Below are 16,880 nucleotides of genomic sequence, written 5' to 3'. Positions count from 1 at the left end.
AATTGAAGAAATACATATTTTGAAGCAAACTTTTTTTCCTAGGAGCCTTTTGTTTTGTTTTTTTGATAGCATCTCACCCTGTCGCCCAGGCTGGAGTGTGGAGTGCAACGGCACCATCTCGCTTAACTTCAACCTCTGCCTCCCAGGTTCTAGCAATTCTCCTGCCTCAGCCTCCCAAGTATTGAGACTACAGGGGTGCACCACCATGCCTGGCTTTTTTTTTTTTTTTTTGTATTTTTAGTAGAAATGAGGTTTCACCATGTTGGCCAGGTTGGTCTCAAACTCCTGACCCAAGTGATCTGCCTGCCTCAGTCTTCCAAAGTGCTGGGATTACAGGTGTGAGCCACCACACCCGCCCAGGAGCCTTTAATAGAGGAATGCGGCCTGTGAATCCTGAAATAGACAAAAAAAAGTAAGTTATATTTCCCAGACTTATATGGTGTGTGCTTGTGTATGTGCGTGTGTATGCACACATGCCTGCACATGTATGTATATCTCTTAGCAGTAGAATTCTGAAAATGCTATCAATCAACTAAAAAAAAAAAAAAAAAAACTGTATCAGAGTTCTTGAGTACACAGGATAGAAAATACTTATGGCCAGTTAAAAGAACAAATGAATTAAGTGGAAGGATATCAGGGAATTTTCAAGGCTCCAGTTTGAAAAGCAAGCAGCTTGGACAGTAGAAGCCACAACAAGAAGAGCCCTGCCCTAGAGCTACTGTTACTGAGATAAATGAGTTCCCAATCATCTCCATTTTCAACATCACAGGGAGACGATCACAAATAATAATTGAAAAAATAAGCGAAAAGAGCATGATCCCAATTCAACAAAAGAAAGAGAAAGATTTACAGGAACAATCTTAGAAGGAAATACAATGGAATTTTAGCAATGATTTTCTGTGGGTAATGAAGTTACAGGGGATTTTTATTTTATTTATGTACATAAATTACATCTGTAATTATAAAAAACAAATATCTTTCAAACTACTTTTGCCAAGTCTAAAAGAAAAATTGTTCTAATGCCAAAATTTTGAGACAAAGTCTATGTTCACAATATTCAAATCCTTCCTAATTTCATAAACTTTGATGAGTTGCTCTAATTATCATTTGATCTTTTAAATTTTATTATACTTGAGGATTTCTGGTGCAATAAACATTTTTAAAATTCTCTCTTGACTTTTATATGGGTAAGTAGGACTTTACAAAATCAGAATTCCTGTAAATTGTTGGCATTAGTGGTGTACCAAGTCCCTGCTGTCAGTGATTATTACAGCTGCCACTAGCTGGTGCTATTGGTAGAATCTTGTAACAAGGAACTCTCCACGGTGCTTGTATACAGCTTCAGATGAGACTACTTCGCAGATAATTTCACTTTTTCCAAACAAAATCAGCTCTTTATTAAAGTGGCAACATAAACATTAATAAGTTTATTCTTTTTTAAAAAGAAAGGATTAACAATAACAAAAACATCACAAAACTATCCTAAATAATACATCAAAAATAAAATAAAAGCAGCAATTATAATCCATTATTATTAAATAGCAACAATTAAGAGACTACATACCAAAACTTTTGAGATGCAGTCAAAGCTGTGCCCAGAGGTAAAGTTATAGTCTTACGTGTCCTATTATTAAATAAGAAAAAATAAAAATAAATGAACTAAGTCATCAGTTAGTACAAAACATTTATAAAACAACAAAATAAACTTATAAGAAATAAGGAATGAATTAAAGATGAAAAGTTATATTAATATTATATCAAATAGAAAAAACAGAATTGATGAAATACTCAAGTGTTAAAGTGTTGGTTCCTTAAAAAGACTGGTAAGTCTAATAAAAGAAAGGAAAAAAGTAACAAAAAGACTAGAAATTAGAAAGAAGCCATAACCAGAGATACAGAGAAAAATATTTTTAATTATAATTATATATAGGCAACAAATTTTAAAATTCTATGAAAATGCATGATTTTCTTTAAAAATAAGATTCTTTAAATTGATACTCAAGAAGTGATAGTTAAAACCATAGAAAAATTTTTTTAAGTTTTCAGAGAATTGTCTTCTACTCAAACTCCCTTAAGGAGATCGAGGTCTGAACAGTGTTATGGGTGAGTTTCTCCAGACCCCAAAGAATAGCCAATTCATATACTATGTGCCAATCTAGAGCATATAACGAGATGGAAAATTCATTTTTTTGAAGTTGATAAAGGTAGAATTCAAAAATGTAAAACTACAACCCAATCTTATTCATAAATGTAAATGCAATAATCCAAATAAAATGTAAGAAATTAAGTTCAATATTGTTATACAAAAAAAGGAGGGGAACCACCATGATGAAACAGGATACATCTCATGCAGAAATAATCCAATATTGAGAAGCTATTAACATTATTTATTGTGATAATAGGCCAGAGGACTAAAACCACATGATCATTTCTAGTTGCCTAGAGTATGGTTAATATAACTGAACAGCTTCCAATAAAATGCTCAGCATATTTGAACCAGCAAACCACATCCTTAACCTGATAAAGATCTGTATTTCAGTCTAAGAGCTAACATTTAAAAGTTGGTAAAATTTAATGGCATACCTAACAATTCAGGAATAAGGGCAAAGTTATCACCATCACTTATTTAACACATAAGATATAAGTACTACAAAGAAAGAGAGAAAAATCATCATTAATTATACTTAAAATGACTGACTACTTAAAAGAGAATCAACTAGGAGTATTAATGAAGGGTTTCAGAAAAGCTACCAAATACAAAAATCAATAGCTTGACCCCAGAAGGAGCAATCAGTTATTAAAAAATAATGGAAAAATGATCCCATTCAAATGCAATAAAATAAATGAAATGGCTAATAATACAATTAATAAAAATATGCAAGACATACAAAATTACTAAAGAACATTTGGGAATTGTCTTCAGTAACCTTGACACATGACAAGTTCCTAAACGAGAAATTTAATATTACAAAGTTGGCAATTCTCCCCAAATTAGTCTATACTGTTAAAGCAATCTTAAACAAAATTGCAATAGAATTTCTTTTGGAACATAATCAAAACATAACTAAAGCTTACCTGGGAGGATACATGCACAAATATACCCAAAAATATTTTGAAAAAAAAAAGTACCATTTATCCCATTAATTAAGATGCTAAATACACAGTAAAGCAAATGATAAAATGGCAATAACTAAAACAGCATGGTTCAGGAACAAAGGATACAAAAAAATTAAACAAACAATAAATTCAGAAACCACTGCAAGTGTGTGTAAGAATTTAATATTTGATAAATGTGGAATTTTTAAAACAGTAGAAAAGGAAGTTTTCAATAAATGATGATGTAACAACTAAATAAATATTTAGACCCTTAATCACACCTATATCAAAAATAAATTCCATTTGGAGTAAAAATTCAAATCTAAAAAATTAAAATAAAAAGACAGATATTTATGTAACATTGGGAAAGAGAAGACCTTTTTAAACATATCATCAAAAGCAGAAATCATGAAAGACAGATTTATCTAAATGAAAACTGCAATATTTCTGTTTATCAAAGACATCATGGATTAAATTGATAGATATCTGACAAAGGACAAAATGTCTGCAGCATACAGAACAAACAAATGGTTAGTGGTTTTAATATATAAAGAGTTCTTACAAATCAATAAAAAGTGAACCCTCAACAGAAAAAATACCAAATACGCTCATTCATCCCTTCAACAGATATTTATTGTGCAGCTAATATGTGTCAAATATTGTGCTACAGGTGGAGAATACAATGTTGAAGAATCTAGACAACCAAACATGGTCTCTTCCTTTATACTTTCTAGTATGGGAAATAGACCTCCCCAAAAGGTAAATAAACAAGTAAATAACATTACAAGTTGAGATACAGGATTAGAGTGATGAAGAAAACAGAGGACTGATACAGCAAACGGGAAGAGAGGAAGGTAGGGTCTACTTTCAATAGAGTGCTCCGTGCAGGTCTTTCTCAATGTTATATTTCATCAGTTATCTAAAGGATAGGGTTGTGATGGGAGAGAGGATTGCTGTGAAAAGCAGCTTAAATAGACAGAACATCATTTCCTAGGCCCCTGAGGTGCAGAAAATATTTTGGCATATTGGAGGAATTAGTGTGGCTGCATTCAAGTGGGCAATAAAGAGAGGAGCATAGACTGGGGTAGAAGGGTAGGTAAGGGTCAGATTGTGCAAGTTTATGTGAGCCATGGTAAGGGGTTTAGATTTTACCCTAAAAGCAACAATTTGCTTAATTCGATTTGTGAGAAAGGCTATTGCTGCCACTCTATCAAAAATGTATTGGAGTGGTTAAGAATGGTGGCAGAGAGACCAGGTAGGACTGGTGTCACCGTATTCCCATAGGAAAGAATAGACAACTCCATTAAAAAGTTTAGTTCTAAAGGGGAGCTGAGAAATGGCTCACAGATGGAGAAGATGTGAACGAGGAAAGGTGTGGTTAAAATGAAATACACTGGAGCACACGTACAGGGAATAATCCATTGAGAGGAGGCAGGATTGAGGATGCAGAAGAGAGAAAAGGGAAAACCTAAGGAGGAAGTCCTTGAAAAGGCAAAGGGGCCGGGATTTGGGGCATGAAAGGAGGGACTTGCCTGTGAAGTTCCCTATCACAGAAAGGAAGGTTACCAAGGTAGCTGGGTTGGAGGGTTTTGTGGTGACAAGATGAGGAAGTCTGTATGTAGTAAATTCTGTTTTCTTAGCGAAATGTGAAGCAAATGGGGAGGAAAAGATCAGAACATTTTGAGGAGATGAAAAGGTATGAACAATAGTTTCAGATGTGAGGAACTGAGATAAGGTAGGAACAACAGCACCAACTTGAGGTCTGAGTTAATGGATTGAAAGCAAAAATTAGTTGGTTGAATTGTGTGGTTTTCTCAAACAAAATGTTCAGTTGTCCCAGAAAGGCCCATGGAAGGCAGATGGTAAGATTTATCCATAATTGAGATTTTGTCAGGAAAATAAATAGAAATTGAGGTTCAAGAGTGCTGAAAACATTGTATTTCAAGGAGAATGATGATGATAATGGACCAGAGAATCTAGGCTAAGCAAGGATGAGAATGCAAGACAGGGGCTGATAAATAGTGGAAAAAAGGAAGCAAACGAATTAGCTGCCAGTGAGCAACAAACCTAGGATAGGAAGATAATGATTGGAGCATGGAATGTCTGATGATGTGCTAGTTCAGGTCCTTTTAGAAGCAGACACCAAGACAGGGTTCAGTGTGCAAGAGTTTTATTGAGGGAGCTCCTGTGAAGGATAAAGGGGAGGAAGCAGGAAAGGGCAAGAGAAACTTCATATTATAATACGGGTCTGACATCTGTGAAAGGAGAGGGGAACTGGGCCCAAGAGCCTCAGAGTGCATGCAGCACAGTTCTCAGAAAGTTTCAACCAGGGCGCTCAGGTGTTCCCAAGCCAAACTTGCTCATCAGAGGAGTCCTGCATCTTCCATGAACGTGCCACCTCCACACCCCATGCTGTGCCCGATCACTGACTGGGAGTCGTGCTGGAAAAGCATGGCCTCAGTGCAAACCCAGCAGTAAATGCCTTGGGAAGGCAGGGGGACCTGTCATCACCTCCACTCCCTGGAGCAGGAGATCTGAGAGGTAATGATCATCACAGACAAGACTGCAGAGAGGATGCGGATTCTAACGATGACAAGGTCTAGAACTGTAGGAGCAAGGACTGAGTCTGAAGGGGAGAAATGATCACTGGAGATGAAGTTATAGGAAGGTGGGGACTAGATGTTGGAGTTCAAGGTCAACCACAGTTAAGCACCCCACACTCACTGAGGATATGGACAATTATTAAAACAATCTTCTAGCAGATGGCAATATTTGGGGTTGTGGTTGTGGTAGTGGTGGTGGGGGGTCTCGGGGGCTGGGGAACTAGCTTGTCGATGCCAGGATTTGAGGTGAAGGTTCAAGTAGGAGCTAGTCTTTGAAGAACTAATTATGACAAAACTCACTATGAATAGGAAATCTATAAATTACAAGCTGGAAAAAAAAAAAAAAAAAAAAGATGGTATTGTCCAGTGACAAGATTCTCAAAGAAGCCGGGATTTTGGCAGGCAGAGGACATACTGCCCTGGAGCAGTCACGACTCGTACGGAGGCCGCCCCAACCCGTCCCTAAGGCACGTGGTCCTCTAGAGGGCTTCGCGGGAGAGTCCTGGCTCAAACCAGGGCCGATGAGAGGGGTTTGAGGTGAGGCAGAGGACTCAGGAGTCTGCGGATGACAGGACTGCCCGTGGAGACGGCCGCGGCGAGGCGCCTGAGGTACCGTGGTGCGAAGGGAGGGCGAGGTTCCGCCGGCGGCCAGGCAGCGGCGCTGCTCACGGGGCTGCGGGCTTACCCAGGCCCCGAGATGCGAGCTGGCGCTCCCGGGCGGCGCCACCGCGGAGCTTGGCGCGGCAGCTGGCTGCAGCCTGACGCGTGGTGACGGCGCCCGCGGGCGGGCAGCGGCTCCCGGGGGCGGCCGGGCGCAGGGCGGCGGCGCTGCGGGGCGACGGCTTCGCGAGGCTTCGGCCCGCACGGGTGGCAGCGGTCCCCAGGAAGGAAAGACAAAGACACGCGGGTTAGAAACCAGGGAAAGCGCGCCGACGCCTCTCAGCCCCGCAAGAGCTGCAGACCCACGGGCAGTGCGGTGCCACTTTCGCCCAGCAGGGTGCCACGAGAGAAAACTGCAGTGGTCAGAGGAAAACAGATCCAATTCAGGTCTCATGCAACAACTGGCTGGCAATTTAGGAAAATGTATCAAAACCCTTAAATGGCTGAATACTGTTTGACCCAGAAAGTCTGGCTTGAGAATTTTCCCTTAAAGAATAATTATGAATACGTACAAATTTTTCATACAGGGTGTTCAGTTCAGTATCTATAATAGAAAAAAAAATGCAAGAAAAAAGGGCAAAAAGAATGGAAATGTCCTATACCCAACAATAAGGTATTGATTATAGTCTTTTTCTTATAGCGAATACTAAACTGCTATTAAAATAATGCTGTAAAATGATATCTAATGATATGGAAAAGAATTGATATATTCAATGAAAAAAATCAGTTTCATCTCCATTTGTACCATATGCGAGTGTATACTTACGTGTACATGTGTGTACAAATGACACATCACTGTTGTAAGAATGGGGAGAAACACACCAAAACGTTAAGCAGTTATCTCCAGCTGATAAAGCTGTAGGTAACCCTTTTTTAACTTATGTTTCCCAAATTTCACACTATAAGCATGTTTTATAGTAAAAAATATATACTACAAGGAATTTTACTCCATTTTTATGTACCCATTGTACATTTATCTCAATTCAAATTCATGAAAGTATTTATTTTCTATTGGGTAGCAAAGTGGTGGACATCAAAGTTTTTTTAAATGAATAGGTAGTTCTCGAAGTAGTTTATCTTCCTCAAAAGTTATGTGTAAATTACACTATTACAGAAGAGTTTATTACTTAAACATTTTGCAGTTAATCAAAGCCACTGTCTTTTGTGATGCTATACTTTATTTAACTATAGTAAGAATTTCCATTTCAGAAAAAAAATTCTGGGCTTTTGAGAAATGAAAAATGTAATTTGATTTGTAATTTCCACTGACTTGGGAACACAAAGTTTGCTAAAAACAGAAAAATGTGGGACAAATGTTTTAGGTAATACTAATGTTTTACAGTAATTCAATGAATTTCTCTTTAGTTTGAAATAATTCAGTGGGATCAAAACTAAAATATGACAATGAACTAGAATCTAAGCTTAACATCCTGGTCTCCCAATCATAAATTAATTTAAAATTTTAAGTTAATACCTATGGAGTCTTGGTTTTGCTAAACCTTGTTCCAGGAATGTGCATAAAAGTGATAATAAAATTATATTAATTTAACACAGGAGAGGGGTTCCAGGGCTTTGTTATTAGATCTATAGAAGATCCATTATAAGTTTCAAATATATTTTAAGCTAAAGTGAGCTCAGAGTTGCCAGGCTGATTTTATTTAATGATGAGCAAATCCAAGATTAGATGTTTATTGGAATGTTGCTTTGTTGCTTAAAAGCAACATGTGATGACATAAGTATTCACACCATCCTGTAAGTTTCCTTCACCCTGAAGGTACTGGATACAATTATTGTGTCTGGAAGCATGCTTTTGGTTAAAATAAATAAATAAATAAATAATCAGAAAAAAATAAAATGTCCAAAGAGAACAAATCCCCTTAAGTCCAAAAGTTTTTGTTAACCAACTGCTGCTGAATAAAATGAAGGTCGTAGGAGCGTTTTATAAAACATTTTCTCTCAAAAATCTTATTATTCACCAAATGTTGTAACCAGTGTTAAATACAGATAAGACAGAAGAGCATTTATTATTGGTGCTACAGTCCAGCTTTCACTAACTATACAGTGATTTCAATTTAACTTGACATTTTTGGAGTGCCTATTATATCTCCTGCACTGTCCTCAGACAGTAAGAACAAAAAAATAATGTTCCAAAAAAAAAAAAAATAATGTTCCTACCTTTGAGAAGCTCTATCTAGAAAATTACCTTCAGATTACTCAGATGTGGGGGTTAACCTGCATCCCTAAATCACTCACCACTGTCCTGCCAAAGCTTCACATCCCATAGTCTTCAGATGAGCTGATTTCCTGTCATTTCTTTGCTCAGATTTATCCAGAGCAACCCACTGTCTCCACAATAGTTAAATCAATAGTTCTTAGCCGTTCAGGGAAGTCAAAGACTGGTTATGAGGTTCTGACTAAAGATATGGACTTCCTCCTCCAGAAACATGCACAGAAATGCATACACCATATACTTTGTTTCACTGCACCAGAAACTGATTTCCTGAACATAAGCCATATTTATAAAGGATTATGCCTTCTTTCTCTTTTGAAAGAAAAATGGCTGTTTCGTGGGGGAAAAAAATTTTAGAAAATTCTGACTTCACTAGTACATCTCAATGAGATTTAGTTTAAATGAGTTGAAATTGTGCTTTGGCTTTTGATATGGCAACATATACTTCATCTTTGATAATCCATTACAACTTTTTCCCTATGGCAACAAGTGCTGAAATCCTTGACTAGCAAAGGTACATATTTAATAGAACCAAAGCAAAATTGCATAGAATGGAATTTGCCAGGTTAAGGTGGCCTGCATACTGGAACACCAAATTCCTCCAAGACTTTCAAGTTAGACTCAAGTCACATTATTTCCTCTGCCTTCAAGTTCAATTAAGACTTCTGGAAACTCAGCAGATTTCTGTCTGGTTAGAGAAAAACATCACACCCTGTTCCTATTTCTTGGCAACACCTTTTGGAAAGGTGGCGACAGCTGCTGATATGGAAAGTAACGAGGCACAATGACGTGCAGCAATCCTTTCCTCATCAAGCAGGAAAACCATGCTGTGTTCCTGACATCACAGGTGCACCAGCTGCCCCTCAGAGAGCAATTTTTCTTCTTCTACTTAAGATTATTTTGAAGATGTAACAGTCTTTCCAGCTTCCAAAAGGTGTGCTAAAATGGAGTTCTCCTTTGATGACATCAGCAAGCACATGAAAATTTGAAGCTGGATGCATTGAGAGGCATCAACAGTTTCATCCAGTTGCATGCTGAAGAGAAATATGCATAACTGCCCATTTCTTCCAAGTCTGAAGTGAGTGGTGTCATCTGACAGAAGACCTCAATTTTCTTTCATGGGCCCCATTTAAGAACCCTTGAGTCAAACTATTTGATTCTGCATTTCCTTACACTGCTGTTTCCAGCCTCTGTAGTTCTGTTCTTGGCATTTCACCCATTGAAAAATGTTTTCTCCCTCCTCTCATCTATTCAAATTCTGTCCATCTCTCAAGATCCAGACCAAAGCCAATCTCTTTCATTAAGCTTTCCCTGAGTACTGCAGCCTGGAATGATCTCTCTCTCTTCTGAATTCCGACAATGGTTCCTACCTTTGACCCCAGTTCTCAAAATGTGATTCTGAGTCCACCACCTTCAAAAATCCACCATAATATGTATTTTTATAAGCACCAGAAAGAGCTGTGGCAATTTCTCCAGTTTTCCTGAATCTTCTTTGCCACTCTTAAAAGAGTAATTCACCTCCCAGATGGATGGGAGAGCAGAAGACTGACAATGAATATTTTTTCTGGGGTAACCAACTGACTCATCTGAATCATTCTTTTCTGTACTCATTTTCACACAAAATGTTTTGTCAGTTGTGAATCTGTCAGGGTTGTAGGGTCATTGCTGACTGCTGAAATCCTACCTTTACCCATGGATTTTCAATCACAACCTCCCAGTGCCATAGCCATCCTTCTAAGGATTCAGATGCTGCTACCATTTTCAAAACAACTTTACACTCTATGAGAAAGAATTTAAACAGAGCTTAAAATGAAACCAAGCACAGTTACATGGAAAGGGCTGCAACTGTCATCATATACTCAAATAAGATATAAAATCAAATGTATTCTGGAACTGAGCAGTAACTTCATCTCTTCCAACAGATTCACATTACACATGGGGGAAATATGGAGAACGGGATATTTCAGAGCGAGAAACTGAAATTTAAAAGAATAAAAATCTCAAAGTTAAAACAATAGCAAAATCACACAGAGTCAAAGGCACTGTCCTAATTAGCTTATGGAGTCAATGTTAAGGTTAAATGAAATGAAACTGAAGAATTAAATGAAAAGATTTAAAGGATGAAAATAACTCAAAATGTAAAAGATGGATCACACTCATCTATTAAAATGGCCCAAAAGACTGTCTTTGATATTGCAAGTAACAGGGTGACTTGGACTCAAAACCAGTTATGCTTATTCATAATAATAGTTATCATGTACTTACTATATGCCAGGAATTGGGCTAAGTGTTTTACATACATTAATTAGCTCAACTGTAAGAAATTATAATTGAAAAAAATGTATTAAAGGAGGAAGTCTATAACACCTCTGTAAGAAATGAAGAAAGTAAAAGGTGGCTGTACATCTGTGGCCTGGTCTAGTAGAAAGGATGCTCTGAATATTGAACAATATCTGGTCTGAGTGGCAGTTGCATTCCTACGGGGAAGATGAGTGTGTCACAGTACAAAAGCTTGCTGACACTGGTTGCTGAGAGCTGATTCAATGCTCATCAAGCAACCTTCTGATTATAATTTATCTTTCTATGTAGATTTGCCAACTGGGAGAAAATGTACTGAACCACAAACATGAGAAACCACTGGGCCTGATACTTCCCATCACAAATTAAAGAACTGAATTGTGGTATTTATATGCTACTATCTATGAGGCTGGTTAAAGTGGTGCAGGGTTCTAGTACCTAGTTGCCTCACTGGATGAACCAATAATCAGGGTCAGCCTTAGAAAACAGTGGCCACGTCGAAGTTACCTATGAGGCCTGACAGAGAGGCCAGCCTGCCCTCTGTCTTGCTGTTCACCTTCTTTAAACAGCAAAATCCCATGTGATTACACACACACACACACACACACACACACACAAAAGAAATAACCATTTCAATTAGAAATGGAAATGATGGGACAAGGAGGAACAAAATATAGTGTTTTTCCATGATCTAGAGCACTACCTTGTGAGCTTAGTTGTTACAGCAGAGAAGACCAAAGGTGTTTCTTTTTTTCCCCAATGGGACCAATAAGTACTTATTTTGCTTATTAAAAGAATCAGTCACCTAAGCAAAAAGAAAAAGTTCAAGAACTTGGACATATAAACTTTTACCAAAGAATAAATGTAAAAACATTTCAGGTGTCCACAAATACATGCAATATATCATTACTTAGGGGTGTTGTTCTTTTTGGGATCTTTTGTTGGCCAGTTTTTGTTTCCTGACATCATTTCCACAGGAGAGAAAATTAATAAATATAGCAGGATCCTAATATGACTCATCACAATTCTTGACAAGACTTTTAGTTCATTATCTCACATCAAGAATTCCAAAGTCAGAATGCAATTAGGACCCTGTATTCAGGGTTGAGGATAACACATATAAAAGCTGCACTAAAGCTATGAATCTCAAGAATACGATCTTACTTGTTCAACTACTGATTTTTAACTATGATGATGGTGTTATGGAAATATATTTTTAGTCTGATTAACTTTTTTTTTCCAATCAACAACAGTTGGAAAATAGTTAATACTATTTTCAAACAGAATTACACAGTAAATAATACATTGAGAAGGCCTGCCATCTTTAGGAAGAAAGCAGAATTACTAATTATCTAACATAAAGTTCAAATATAAGTACTCAACCTCTATGAATATTATCACGGACACTTGGCATGGGACACATTTTTTAACGGATTTGTCTTTTGTGATACAATTTAGTCCACAAGATCTAAAATAAAATAGTTCTGACAGCCTCTATTTTTCTCTGAAAATTAAGGCAATAATTGCACTGATAGATAAGTTGGCCAAAAAAACCCCAGAATGATCAAAATTAATGGTGTATCTTTATATAGATGATCATGAGTCATATCAAGATAAAAAGATATAGTTACAAACTGTTTTGAGAAACAAATGAAAAACTATTTCTGTGATATGCATTTGAGGTTGGAGATTTTAAAATTTAGAACATGAAACAAACATCTGTGGTTTGATACTTATAACATCACTGCTTCTCACTAGTCTTGAGATAAACTGTTTGTACATACTGTACCAATTTTTACCCAAGTCTGAAGGTAAATGATTTCCCTGGAAACTTCATCTGCCAATTCTTTCTCGAATAGAAAAGTAAATATACAATTAGCTATTTTTAGTAAACAGCAATAACAGCTATTTGTAAATTTCCCTTATTTTTTAACTTTCAACATTATTTATGACAAAATTAATCAGTGACCCTCTCTTCCTGAAAGAAATGTGAAATACTACATCATGTTGCATGTGCGGTACTCAACACATATACTAGAAATAATTTAATACTCTGTCCATTCATATTAACAAAAAACAGTTGTCTAAATAATAGGCAGTGTAGCAAGATGGAAGGCTCGTGGACCAAGGAACAAAAAAATCCCAGGCTCTACAATTTTCAGACATATTGTTAAGTAAAAAAAGACAAGGTGCAGAAAAGTATGTATAATATGCTACCATATGTGTGAAGGAGAATGTATACACTTCTATGGTTGTACATACATGAAATAGCTCTTAAAACCCCCAGAAACTGGTAACTTCTTGCCTCTGGGGAAGGTAATGGAAGAACTGAGAGATCGGGTAGGGAAAAAACTTACCTTTCACAGTATACCTTTTTGTACTTTTTAAAAACATGTTATTACATATTAAAATAATCTTTAAGAGATAGCTGGCTTCTATCCCTGCCTTCTTCATTGGCTACACATTTGACCTTGTGCAATCACTTACCTCAATTTTTTCCATTTTAAAATACGAAATCTCTAGATTCTCCATGTACAACTCAACAAAATTATGGCTCAATCAAAGGTATATACAAAATGACAGGTGTTAAATAAAGTAACTATAAGCCTTAATATGCAATGACTTACTCTTCTTTCTTTTTACTCTGTATCAAAAGTGTGGTTAACCCACCTTTTTAACATATCCAAACTATTGCTTCTGAGATACACACTCTCAAAACATTTCAATTATTGAATAAATATTCAATGTAAATATAAAGAGGTAGAATTTTTGTGGTAGAGTTTCAGAATTCAACCTGAGATAGGAAAAAGCTGAAAAATCACCCCTGTCTCCAAAAGAATTTTCTAAAAATCATCCATAATCTTTATAAACAGAAGATACTAAAATAACCAGAGGTAACCAAGAGTAGAGCAATAGAAAGCTTAACCAGGACAAGTAGGACATGAAGAAGGCACTATAAAAAAGAAATCAAAACTTATTGAGAACTTATAGGACAAGGAGAATGTGGACAGGCCTGGTGACCCATTATTTCATAATCCTATATGCTGCAGGGTAAAACTGCAAGCCTTGGGTTTCAAAGGGCTTAGGGTCTAATCATGCGGGGCAATGTAATTAATAATGCAATAATAACATAAAGGATGAAAGTGAAAAATAAATGGTAAGGAAATGTGAATTTATCAGAAGAGGTCTCCATGACTTGGAACTATCAAGAACAGATTCATTGAAGAAACAGGACTTTGAAGTCTGTGTAATAAGCAAAGATTAAAACGGATAAGTAGCCTGGATAAAATGAAGAAGTCAAGCAAGGAGAGTCAGTTCTAGTAGGATGGGAGCAGTAATCGTAGATAAGAGGATGATGAATTTAGTTTTAGAACGAGTTTGATTCTAAATAGTAACTTGGCTAAAAATATTAAAAATTATTTTTCAAATGTTGGGTTGCCAAATTTTCTGTAAAGAATACTACATAGGAATGTGACATGCTAGTAATACATCAAAACTGGCTGACTAGGCAAGATCAACACACATCTAAATCCAGCTTTTTAATAGGCCGGGCCGTGAGGTATGAGAAAATCACACACAGGATGTTTAGCAATCATCTTCCAGTATTTTCTTGCAGGTGCCTAATATTATTTCCTAACACAACTTTCATAGTCAGGAATCAGCTCCACCCAAAAAACACAAACCAAGAAATCAAGAGGTGCCAGTTTTACTTTGCCATTGATTGAGTTTGTGAATTGGGCCTGGGTGATGAAATTCAGTGCTGTGGGTTTTACTAAATGAAAAATGTCTAAACAAAATAAACCAAAAAACCCTCTGTCAGTGATCTGGTGATTTATAAAAAGGTGTGTGTGTGTGTGTGTGTGTGTGTGTGTGTGTGTGTGTGTGTGTGTGTGTGTGTGTGTGTGTGTGTGTGGTTATTGGTAGCATACTGATAAACCTTGTAAGAAATTTCCAAAAATGTATTTCTTAAATGTTGGCATAGGGTAAGAAAGAATATAAACAAATATAAAGAAGGCTATAAAGCAAATGAAGTCCTCAATGCAGAAAGCATATATTCTAAAATTCTATTCTACTTTACAATCCTTTAAACACCCAAATACACATATCTTCATCAATAATCTCTTAGTGATTTGCTGGGGTATGAATGAGAATATAGAGGCTTGCCAGGAAAACAAAAAATGATGTTTAAACAAATTTATTTAAAAAGAGACTCGAAACAGGTATTTAAAGTTTATGGTTAATATAATTGTGTGTTACAGAAGTGTGCCTTGTGTTATTTGATGTGGATATTAGCATTTAATGCTAATACCCATTATTGATTAATTTAAAGGATAAATAAAGAAACCATTTGCAAAGCATTAAAACAAAAAAACTTTAAAAATGTGTGGGTTTTTTAACTATAGATCATAAGAGAATAACAAAAAGTTGTTTTATTATAGCTATCCTCTTCTAATTCAGGTCTGTCATTTCTATTACTGGCTTCAGTTTTTAGGAGTTATAACTCATTCATAAAATTTACTCTATTGAAACTTGACAAAGTCTCCTGGGAATTCTTTCCTTTAAAGGCATATTTTAAAAGTTAACACCAAAAGAGTTGGATATAGACCAATGGCATCTTGAGTGGTATACAGACCTATGCTTTCTTTATTAAATGAATGGTTTCAATCCCAAGCAGCGCTGACTTCTAAAAATTCATTTTTCATGCCCTCATAAGTACCCACCGGCCTGGGGGTGGGTGGTGGTAAATAGGCTGCTTCATTTCACTTTCAAGGAGACAAAAATTTCCACTTTTAATACTAGTGGTTTTCAAGATGACAAAATCAAAAACAGTTTTATCATTAGGTTCTTCCTCCAGAAAGGAGGTGGAAAAGGGAAAAACCAGTGAGGGCCACAGGATGACAATGCAGGATCTACATTTTATTAATTACGTATTCACCAGTCCAAAAAGTGCAGCTTTGCAAAGTATAATTCATATATTTAAATCATCGGTTCAACCTTTAACAGTACCTTTTTTCTCTTAGACTCTGGCTATGGATACTAAATTACTTAAGATTCTCATACAGATTACATCAGATTCTATCAGGATCTTATAAGCCAGATGGCTTTCTCCTAGTTTGTCTCACTAGATTAGGCACACAGACAGTACCTGCCTTGATCAGAGGCATGGAGACTAAACCATGAAAATTCCTGGACAGATCAAAGCTATGGGACTCAACAAATAAACCTTATTTAGTCCAAGAACACTAATAAATTGCTTTATTTTTTAAAATAAGATTTTCCCTTTTTAAAGAAATATCTTTTAAAATAAGTCTTACAGATTTTATCTTAAAAGCTCTCTGAACACAACACATAAATTAATTCACATTGCCTAATACTATTACAGTTTCGTTATTCAGTACTTCTCAGAGTAACATCAAATACATGTTATATTACATATTTTATATGGAGGTGAGGGGATACAGAGAGAGACACAGAGAGAGAACCAGAGCTAGCCAGATACTTAGTCCCAAATGAAAAACTAAAACAGGCTAGTATTATCATAAATTACATGATAAATGAAAAGAATTCATGTAGTAGCATAACTCATTGATTCTATTTATTCTTCCTGGTAATCCTTTCAAAGTCTATGGCTTCAACAACTACATGAACACTACTGACTTCTAAATCTCTAGCCCCTGGCCAATTTCTCTCCTGACCTCTAACCTGTATATCCTACTCCTATTAAGCATCTCCAATTAGATGTCCCACTGCCACCTCAAACTCAACAAATCTAAATTTTAATTCAGCATTTCCCCCTGGAAAAGTGTTCTTCCTTCTGTATTCTTTGCCTTGAAGAAGGGTGCCACCCACCTGCTCAACCACAATGTCTGAAATGGAATCACGCTAGATTCTTTCTTCGTCTCCACTGCCTGGAAATTTTCATTTCTGAAATAATTATTTTATCTGTATCCTTTTCTATAGTCTCATTGCCAAAACCTGAATTTAGGTCCTAT

At 36.4% G+C, this 16,880-nt stretch overlaps 1 protein-coding gene across 3 annotated transcripts in view; it reads right to left on the bottom strand.

The window, feature by feature from the left end:
- Positions 1–3,120: 3,120 nt before the first annotated feature.
- ZNF800 (zinc finger protein 800) overlaps positions 3,121–16,880 on the bottom strand; it is a 51,566-nt gene continuing 37,806 nt past the window's right edge. For 2 of the 3 annotated variants that reach the window (XM_032276083.1, XM_032276081.1), the window contains exon 6: positions 3,121–6,551. In XM_032276083.1, the coding sequence (XP_032131974.1) occupies positions 6,365–6,551 (187 nt within the window). In that variant the 3' untranslated portion in view covers positions 3,121–6,364. The remainder of the gene's footprint in view (positions 6,552–16,880) is intronic. The other variant, XM_032276082.1, reaches the window with a different exon arrangement.

Source organism: Sapajus apella, unplaced genomic scaffold, assembly GCF_009761245.1.
Source record: "Sapajus apella isolate SASKATOON/1434 unplaced genomic scaffold, GSC_monkey_1.0 scaffold7, whole genome shotgun sequence".
Classification (NCBI taxonomy): domain Eukaryota; kingdom Metazoa; phylum Chordata; class Mammalia; order Primates; family Cebidae; genus Sapajus; species Sapajus apella.
This window is presented reverse-complemented; position numbering and strand designations above follow the sequence as displayed.